At 40.1% G+C, this 10,166-nt stretch overlaps 1 protein-coding gene across 1 annotated transcript; it reads left to right on the top strand.

Moving 5' to 3' along the window:
• Positions 1 to 671: 671 nt before the first annotated feature.
• Positions 672 to 10,166, top strand: tmem106bb (transmembrane protein 106Bb). The gene is made up of 8 exons (XM_084563880.1): positions 672 to 752; positions 2,177 to 2,380; positions 2,604 to 2,667; positions 2,945 to 3,104; positions 3,784 to 3,924; positions 4,006 to 4,055; positions 6,999 to 7,052; positions 7,147 to 10,166. The coding sequence occupies exons 2-8, from the start codon at positions 2,185 to 2,187 to the stop codon at positions 7,283 to 7,285; spliced, it is 804 nt and encodes a 267-aa protein (XP_084420006.1). The 5' UTR covers positions 672 to 752; positions 2,177 to 2,184; the 3' UTR covers positions 7,286 to 10,166.

The raw sequence follows: 10,166 nt of genomic DNA, 5'->3' as shown, positions 1-10,166 counted from the left end.
CCAGAATGAAAATCAGTGGCAGCGGATTAGGGGGGGGAAAGAACATGTGAGCTGTGAAGAAGAACCCAAGAGCAGTCAGAAACCTCACAGCCAATCTGTGAAAGCGTTGCACAGTCGGTAGAAGGCGAAGAACCAAAATGACGGAACGCCAAAGGTGTAAAGAAAGACAGGAAGTTGCACTGATGCATCAATAGACTCAATCCAGCTCAGCAGTGAAACACAGAGGAGGTCACATGATGGTACGGCTGCGGCTGGAAGTAGTTCACTCATCTTTATTGTTAAAGGAAGATGACAGTGGACCGCATTTTGCCTCTCTGTGTGCAAATCAGTTCCTCCGATCCAAGGCTGGCCTTCATCCTACAACCATATAATGAGTTAAAATTCGCTACCGGTATATGTGCTAAGTCACAGGCTAGCATATGAAGAAAAAGTTCAAAGTCTGACTCTACCTTTTGACTTATTGTTGTGTTTTGACCTCCTACTTGACAGTAGGACAGAGACTGTTGTTATTAGGTGGGGATACAGTTTATGGCGGAGGGGGAAATCAGTCTGACAGAATCTGTATCCATATGACCACAGGACCTATGCGCGCTCCCGCAGCAAAGGGGCGCACACACACTGGCTCGACACCGGATTCCTATGGTTACGGTAAATTCGCGCATGTCCGTTTCGAGGGGATAAACAAAGCTGCGTGACTGGCTAGCAGGAGTGATCTGGTAGTCTACAAACAGAGCATACAGAGTCACATCCAGGTAATTTTGTTTTACCAAAATCTCGAATTACGTTTTATCGAAGCAATTCAACCGTTGACGTCTTGTAAATTGACCGGGCTTGATATTAGTTAGGTAAGCTAGCTGTCGTAATATGTGTCACGGCTAATGTTCACTGTGGACACTGTCAACTAGCTAGCTAATAGGCTAACTGTCAGCCGTATAGGTTTTCTGTTTTTATTTTATTATTATTATTACTTTAATTATGAAATGGCACTTTGACATCGTGCTTTTTCTCTTCGGGTTATTGTATACTCTTGTTAGCTACGTCGAAGCTGACAGCAGCCGACCTTCTGTTAGCGTATTACTAACTGGCCTCGTTGCTTGGAGCTATAGTTGTAACTTAAAGTTCACAGGCCTGAACTAAGCTAATGCTGTTAGCTTTACATTGCTAAGCGCCACATATAGTACTCCAACTGTTTGTATTTAAACTACTATTGTGGCACTTGGCTGTGTGGTCGCGGCTTGTGTTTTTCGTGTTACGCCTCACATACGCAAATAGCAGGAACATATGATTGACAGCTGTTGGCAGACTGCCTCTGTTATGATCTCAGTGCAGTCAGCAGAGACGTTTTGAAACTGCTGAAGTATTCACCCTCGAGCAAATTCCGATCTAGTTGCTCTCTCAGTTTGAATGAGTTAAGGTCAGTCCTTCGAAGAATAGACATGCTCCTCTGGGCTATATGTTTGTTTTAACATATGAAACCCGAAGTCCAGTTGGGCAAAGGAGATAACAAAGGTGTGCGTGGTAATGTGATTGTTCTGTTTACCTTGGCTTTTTTTTTCTAAGGAACCAACCCTGCTTTCATTGCATAGATGTTGAGATAACACATGAATGAACAGGCTCAACATTATAAACACTGTACACGTACATCGATCAGGCATAACATTATGACCGTCTTCCTAATATTGTGTTAGGTCTCCCTTGTGCCTCCAAAACGTTGTGTGCTGTGTATTATTATTATATATGTTCATTTCTATGTTTCTCATCAATCTACACACAACAATGACATTTCTCATGATATTACTTACATATCCCACCCACGAGGTTTGTGCTGACGAAAACAACTGATCACGCACAACCTATAGTCACATATACATACTGCATGTAATAAGTATTCTCTTACACTTAATACACAGTAGAACAGAACACAGTGTGAACTGAAAGGGTGTATACTGTAGGCAAACAGAATTTACCCTGGTTTGAATTTGTTCACAAGAACTTAAATTAATCGCTTTCACATTTGTCATTTGCTCTGAACCTGAACACATTTGTCATCAGTCTTTTTCTGTCACTTCTTACTGTCTTTCCAACAGTTTCCATGCCCAGGCATGGACAGTGTTTTTATGTCGAGCCTATACTGTGTCCAGCGGGCTTATTCATGTGTTGGCTTTGTGTTGTCCAGGTGTGACTATGGGGAAGTCTTTTTCCCACATCGCCAAGCACACAGGTCATGATGACGGACAGGACAGCATGACTTCTCCTCTGGAGGACACCCAGAATGAGGATGGCAAGGGTGGTGACGTCTCCCAATTTCCTTATGTGGAATTCACAGGACGGGACAGTGTGACGTGTCCCACGTGTCAGGGCACCGGGAGAATCCCCAGAGGTAACATCACTGTGTTTGTATGTGGTCTAAGAGGAGGCAGTCAAGTTGTTGCTCTTCTCTCATTTCAGTAAAAGTTAACTAGTGTTCAAAACGTATTAGCTTCAACTCCACCATGAGCCGCTCAGTTCCGGTTGCCATTGTTTGAAGTACATAAAGAAACTCAGCTGACTAGTTTGAAAGAATGCTGACAGTGGCTCATCACTGATTGTTCCCTGTGTTTCAGGACAGGAAAATCAACTGGTGGCATTGATTCCCTACAGTGACCAAAGGCTGCGTCCCAGAAGGACGTAAGTACATTTATCTTTTCATGTGTCCTTTCTAAGGTCTGTTGGACGGAACTGCCTGCATTGTTGCACAACAGTTGTTCTGTATATTTATCAGTAAACACATTAAAAAACGAAAAGTTACATTGAACACTCAAGGCTAACTAACATGATCAAAGACCAGTTTCTTTGTCTGAATCATTCGACACGTTTTGCTACATTTGGTTCCAAACTTAAGAAAAAGTGTCCACCTTCAATGAGTTCAGAAGGAGGATCATGTGGTTGTCACTGTCTTTTTCAGGAAGCTGTATGTCACAGCATCAGTGGCGCTTTGCCTGTTACTGTCCAGCCTGGCTGTCTTCTTCCTCTTCCCTCGCTCCATTGACGTGTCCTATGTTGGGGTGAAGTCTGTTTTCGTCAGCTATGACCAAGAAAAGCGCAGCGTGTATCTCAACATTACGGTGAGCTCTCACCCTACAGCCTGAAGCTGTCGGAACCCAAGTGTGTAAATTCATTTTTAGCCTGGTCACAGACAACGGGTTATACTTAGCATCATCTTTCACAGGTCTCTGGGCTTTACCACTCATTTGTTTTTGGGAGGCAGCAAATACAACAACTACCAATTGTGTTATACTTGTATTCCAGATCTTTACTGAGAGACAGAATTTCTCTGTAGTTTACATTATTGGGGGGACGTGTGGAAAGGTGGTTGGAGCCGAAAGGTTCAATTTCCTCAATGTCTGTGGCTGAGGTGCTTGCCACTCGCTGCTCCAAATGTGCTCGCTTGGATGGGTTAATTACAGAGAGCAAATTCACTGTATGTGTATACATATACTGGGCATTACAAATAAATTGATCTCGCTCATGAGCATGAACTTCAGAGATGTTACTTTATCGCCCCCTTGTGGCTGAATGGTTAATAGCCTCACAAAAGCTCACACAGGTACTTTGGTGGCTTGTCTGTACCGTTGGTGTGTTACCTGATGAAGTGTGTATCTTTGAACACAGAGTTTTACTTTCAGCCATAGCTGTATTTTATTTCGAGTTTTAATAATTAAATTGAGTTGAGGATGAGATGCAACAATTGAAAACAACTGCTGTAATCTTCTTAAACTCAGCTAACACTGTTTGTCCTTCCAGAACACTCTCAACATCACCAACAACAACTATTACGCGGTGGAGGTGGCCAACATCACAGCTCAGGTGCAGTTTGCCAAAACAGTGATTGGTAAATCTCGCATCAGTAACATCACTGCCATCAGTCCTCTGGACATGAAACAGGTACAGCTCCTCCGATTTGTCTTTCCACCACCTAAGCATTCGCATGTGTGGGTTAATCGTTGTGTCCGTTTCTGCTTTCAGATTGATTATATGGTGCCTACCAGCATTGCAGATGAGATGGACTATATGTAGTAAGTCTATGAAACAAATATTTTTAGACGTGATTTTGTCGTTTTAGCTGTTTACCAAAAAATACTCAAGTTCAGGGTTCGTACAGGTGCTTAAAATGCTTGAATTTCAATATTGTGTTTTCAAGGCCTGAAAAGTGCTTGGATTTTAGTTTAAGTGCTTCAAAGTGCTTGACATTATAACTCTGTGTTGCTTATCAACAGCATAAATAAAATCGGTAAGAGAACCGTATGTGGAGATTAGCGGTGGAAAAAAAGATTCGGGCTCATTGAACCGGCCACCAAAGAAGACTCAACAGTCATGAATCTAGACGTCTATTAAACGGCACCATTTAATTTCATCACCTTATCTCACTCGACAGAGAAGCAAAATGTACTACCCGACTTGACCACTAGAGAGCAGCGCAAACTGCACTCAGCCTGCAGGGATTCACGAGTAGTGAATCTGTAGCGGATTCACTACTCATGAGACCGCTGCAGATCCACTAGTCACGCTAAAATATTCTTTCATAGTAGTGACCCTGTCCTCGTTCAGTTTTTTTTTTTTGTTTTGTTTTTTTTTGTTTTTTGCACAGCTTAATTTTGTGCTTTAGGTTTAGGCTTATTGTTAGGGATTGATGTTTTCACCCCACCCAGAATGAGAGCAGGCTTCATAAATGATGACCAAACAGCAGAACTCAGAGCTCTGATCACTTTAATAACAACAGGAAATATAACCTGGCAGCAGATGTTAATGCCGTCTGGTTCAAAGTCCACACAAAACAAAAAGCGAAAGACAGAATGATTTACCACATGGTCTTAAGTACATTTGGACTACACCATCTTTAGAGCAACAAAGGTAGAAATGAAAACAACCAAACCTAGAAACTACAAATGTAAACAGGTTTTTAAATGAAACCCTTTTAAAATACATTAACTTCAAGACAGATATTTTAATCTTAAATTAATATTAGGCTTAACAAAAAGAAAATACAAAAGAAAGCAATTCTCTCCCCTTCTAAATACTAGCTGGTCTAGTCTGGATTGGAAGCGCCTGGTGACTGTGGCGTTTAAGTGCACGCTTGTTGAACACCACCTCGACAGGAACCCCTCCAAAAGAGAAAATGGTTAAAATCAAAACACCAATGAAACAAACCCTGTGGAAAATATATTAACCCAAGTCAATGTATTAAACTAAACGGCTCCATATTTAGTTAACAGATATTAACTAAATAAAAATATACTAAATAAAAGTAAATATTCAAATACAGAAAGAAAGGCTGACCTGACAGGTGAGGGAGTGAGTGCAGCTCCCTCATATTTATATAAGATACTTGATATGATTTTCAGTGGCTTTGTATCACAACTGATAAATGGCAATAACAAGTAACTGTAATAATCCGTTGTTATCTGTTTACTATGCTTTATTATGTGTCAAGTGATTTTACTGGAAACACTTTCCACTTTCACTATCGGGCCATTTCGGGGAAAGTGACTCGAGTGACTCGCAAAACCCGGCTCATATCAGTGAGTGACTCAGATTGATCCGAATCCCTCAAAAGATCTGGGTTTTACACTACTAGTCTCGGTGCAAGTGTGCCTGAAGAACGTCTAGTGGCTTCCGTTTCTTTGGATAAAACTTGTTCTCTGTTAATTTCTAAACTTTTTGCTATTATGTAACATCATTTTAGATGTTTACAGCATAATATAATGTACAATATTGTGATAAAAAGTGAAAAAAAAAATAATCAGCAGCAGCAATCAGTAGCAGATAAGGAACAGGTAAGGAAAACAAAGTGTCAAGAAGGCGTGGAACAGCTCATGGCATGAAGCATTCAGCATCAAATGTTTAATATCTGCTCAGATTCTGCCAAATGAAACACTGAGTTGATTAGACTCTTCTTCACAACGCTGATGGACAAGGGCCCAAAATGTATATTGAAAGCAACCTGAGAGTCTTTGAGGGAAATAATTGAAATACTCTTTAATAGCCTATGGCTGAAGGAAGCAAGTAAGATATTTAAAGAAGCTGACCATTTACTGTGGTTTCACACCTGGAGACAAACCAAACCGGTGGTAGTATGTTGTGGTCAAATGTTGTCCAGAATAGAATATCTAAATAGGTAGCCAATGACTTGAATACAGATAATAAATTCTACTGACTATGGTAGTGCCCTTGGTTTTGCTGTACCACCATGGTTAGCGAAATGTCTTGACAATTATTGTATAGACCGTCATGAAATGCACATACATCTATCCTTAAGATTATTTGTAATAACCAAGGTAATCCTCTGAATTTAGCGACTTCAGACGCTACAAAATTCAGCTGCCGGGCTTTTACCAGAACCTGGAAAAGGGATCATACCATGGCCATGCCCCCGGGTGTATCACTGACCTTTTAGCACCATACAGGCCTGCCATAGACTGTAGCCAGCACGTACCTTGAGTCCGCTGTCTGTACTCGGGGCCCGGCTGAAAACAAAAGGTAACGGGGCGTTTGCAGTCAGGGCCCCGCGGCTGTGCAATGATCTGCCTGAGGAAGTCAGGACACTGACTCTATGAGCTCTTTTAAATCGCTGCTTAAATACTTGAGTACTAGGTGAGTTTTGACTGAGATTTTGTGAGGTTCTTAACTGTGTGTTTGTGTGTTTTATTGTTTTTAAATTCAAATTGTTCTGTTTTTAGTAACTTTATTTTATGTGCCTGTTTTTAAAATAGCAGATTTTTAAGTTTTTGTGAAGCACTTTGTAATGTTGATTTGAAAAGTGCTGTACAATTATTATTATTGTTATTATTATTATTATTGTTATTATCATTATTTCCATCTTGGCAAGTTAAAGCCCACACAGAGGACTGTAGAGTTCCCAGGTTAAGGAGGTTCTCCATGCCTTAAACCATGTATTCTTGTTTAACTATTGTTGTATTACTTTTGATTGCATGCAGCACATTCTTTTCCATTTTTTCCAGTGACTACTGCACTCTGCAAACCATCAAAGTCCACAACATTGTCGTCATGATGCAGTAAGTCATGTTGATCCGCACATTTATTCTAGTCTTGATCTAAACATACAAGTTTACTGTGGGCAGTGGGTGACCTGTGCTCATCCCTCTCCAGAGTGACCATCACCACAACGTACTTTGGTCACGCGGAGCAGGTGTCTCAGGAGATGTACCAGTACGTGGACTGTGGAGGGAACACCACGTCCGTCAGAGGGATGACCAAGCCGTTCAGCCTTCCACATCCTGCTGAGTAACCACTGTCCTCTTCACTGGACCCGACTCGGGGCCCTGAGAGCTAACCTTGATCCTTGGCTCACTGTGTTCCATTTCCACTGTTTCACTAACTGCTGTTTTCACAATATCATTGTGTTTACTTCAATACTAACACTAGAGAAAGATTGGAAAAAAATGCGGCAGATATTTAAGGTTTTAACTCGGTGTTGTTGAGAACCTCACTCAGTTATTTAATTTATTTTCTCACATGTCACACTACTTTATCGGTACCATAACAAAACATTTTCAGAAAGGCCATGTTTCTAATTTATTCTCTGATAATCACTGGGAAAAAAACATATTTAAGTTCTCATCATTAGCCCGACTGCTTTCTGTTTTCCTGTCTCACATGATTTCTGTTATTCCGTAGTGGGCTGAATTATTTGTGAGTGAGTGTTTAAGGGTATTATTCCTGGCTTTTATTAATAGAATCTATGATTTGCCAGTTACACTCCATCGTTGGAGGAGGGAGATATAAGACTATGTTAGAATAATAACAAATTCCAAAAAAAAAAAAAACTTGAGTATTTTCTTTAAACCATAATGCACTTTAAGTGTTCTGAAAATGCGCACATTATTATTTGTCCCAAGTTCTCTAAAGCTCCCTTTTAAGAAGGGTTGTTGTTAAAAGATCAGAGTATTCAGATAATGCTGCATATGATTGTGAGATAAGCTCACGTTGTTCCGTTACCTACCCCAAGTAGTTCTCAGTGTGTTATTTTACAGTCAACGCGTTGTTGTACTTTATCTCTGACACTCATTTAGAAAATTTGCCTTTTTTTTTTTTTTTTGGTCTCCTTACCCAGAGTACATATCTAATGTTTCCTTGAGAGTTTTTTGACTCACACACACCATCATGTAATTAGCTGCTATGTGTTGACAAAGTATTTGCGCCGTTAAACTCTCTGGTGTTCCACATCAGAGAAACCCTGTGTAGGCTATTAGCAGCGTCGAACCATGTGAGTCAAGACCGACTGCGACCAAGCTTACCAAAAGCTAGCATGAGGGACTATTAAGACATATTAGTGCTACAATGTTCTCTCCTGTTTAGCATTCACACCAGCAGCCAGTATGCCAACTAGCCCTGTGAATCCCTTCGACATTAACAACACTAACCAACTTTCAAACAGAGGAGGGAGACGCAACTAGCTGGCAGCACAGACAGCAAAAATAGGTTGAGCATGTATCATCGGATCTATTTTTGAGTAAAATTGTCAGACAAGCATATTTGCTTATATGCTTAACTTAACAGAGTGGAAATCATTGCTCAACATGGGATTTTAGTCCATAAATAAAATGCACATAATAATTCCCCTACAGTCTGATGGGTAGAAACAACAGAAAAAAAACATCTGTTCACAGCTTTTTAGCATTACTTTGTGGATGATTGAAACAACCAATGGATTATTCCAACTGCCAACAACACTACAAGAGAAGAATTTCAAAATTAAGTTGCATTACAGACTCGAGGAGAAACTTCACAGATGTTCTGTCTTATCTCATACATGCAATAAAACATTGTAAAGCAGTAGCACAATACCCCCTGCAGGATATTACTTACATTATCGTGCTACCTCTCACGGTGGTACGATAGTGTGGATGAAAACGTTAGAGGTGGATGTGGTCAGCACAGGGTGGGTGTTCTTCAGTGAGAACTGGAGATGTAAGTTAATGTTGGCATCAAGGGCTAGAGTGTTTATCGTAGACTAGTCTTTTATTGGTTATTTTGAAACCTCTGATGTGATCATCCAAATAAATCCTAAATGTGAAACGTATTCATATTAATCAGTTAGTCCGTGAGTGGTTTGTAAATTTTAAAACCGGATCCCTGACATTGCCAGATAATCTGTGCCAAACCTCAGCAACGATCAAAGGTCTCAGACTGGATTCCTCCTCCACTTGTTGGAAGGGGTGAATTCCTCGGCTCCTGCAGTCAGAGCCTTGCTGTAGCTGTAATATAAATGCATTGGTTGACATACTAAACATTTGAAATATTTGCTTCCATAAACTTTTCTGGATTTTTTTTTTATGGAAAGCTTTACAACATTGCAGTTGGCCCAATGAAGCCTTTAGGTGCATCATAAAGAGCTGTGTTCAGTTCAGACTTTTCTCATTTGCAGCATTATATTCTGCCCTCTAGTCCTTTTGTTACATTTTGGTCAAACCTGTGTTGATTTTTGGGGGGATTTTTATTTACCATAACTGACGCTGTGTTTTATTTGTTGACCATTGCTGACTTATTAGTTGGGATGTTGCGCACAGTAATCACTTCCACATTTGTTTTTGTGTTGGTCTCTCCGGGGGATTGGTCGTCTCTTTTTCTACCTTAGGTAAAAGTAATATAGAATCATATTTTATCTAACATTTGACCTAATATATTTTCTTGATGAAATTCTAAAAGGGTGTATATTTTTCATCTTCAGATACAATTTAGCACATTTGCACAAACCCCTTGTGTTTCCACTTTTGACCATTTCTATTAACATAACCGAACTGAAGCTACTCTTTATTTTATTTTCCTGTAAATACTCAGAAATTGTGTTTATAAGATCTTCAAACGGGCTTCGCTGGATTGCCAAGCTTGACTGCATTTGTACCGAGCGGGATTTAAGGAAAGGCACAATTCTGACTTATTGTTAACATGTTTTTAATCCTAATGTACACCCTTTGTTGTGGCTTGGATAGCAGTCGCTAACATTTAACATTTCAAAGCTGTTTTAGGGTAGCTGTTACTTTCTTCTTGGAAGATCATTCAAATCTTACCTCTTCTTACTTCTATTTTCTTCCAAGATTGTGTTTGTGTCATTATTTTTGCTGACATAGTGACTGTAATGTTGGAGCATGATTAAAGTTTTAAAACCA

Source organism: Chelon labrosus, assembly GCF_963514085.1.
Source record: "Chelon labrosus genome assembly, chromosome: 16".
In the NCBI taxonomy this organism is placed as follows: Eukaryota; Metazoa; Chordata; class Actinopteri; order Mugiliformes; family Mugilidae; genus Chelon; species Chelon labrosus.
The sequence above is the reverse complement of the archived record's forward strand: the minus strand, read 5'-3'. Positions and strand labels throughout refer to the sequence as shown.

Bases quoted from the DNA above. Each gene is read 5' to 3' on its own strand.
- tmem106bb (XM_084563880.1), top strand. From the start codon at position 2,185: ATGGGGAAGTCTTTTTCCCACATCGCCAAGCACACAGGTCATGATGAC. The intron at 2,668-2,944 runs GTAAGTACATTT...TGTCTTTTTCAG, and splicing joins AGGCTGCGTCCCAGAAGGAC to GAAGCTGTATGTCACAGCAT. The intron at 3,925-4,005 runs GTACAGCTCCTC...TTCTGCTTTCAG, and splicing joins GTCCTCTGGACATGAAACAG to ATTGATTATATGGTGCCTAC.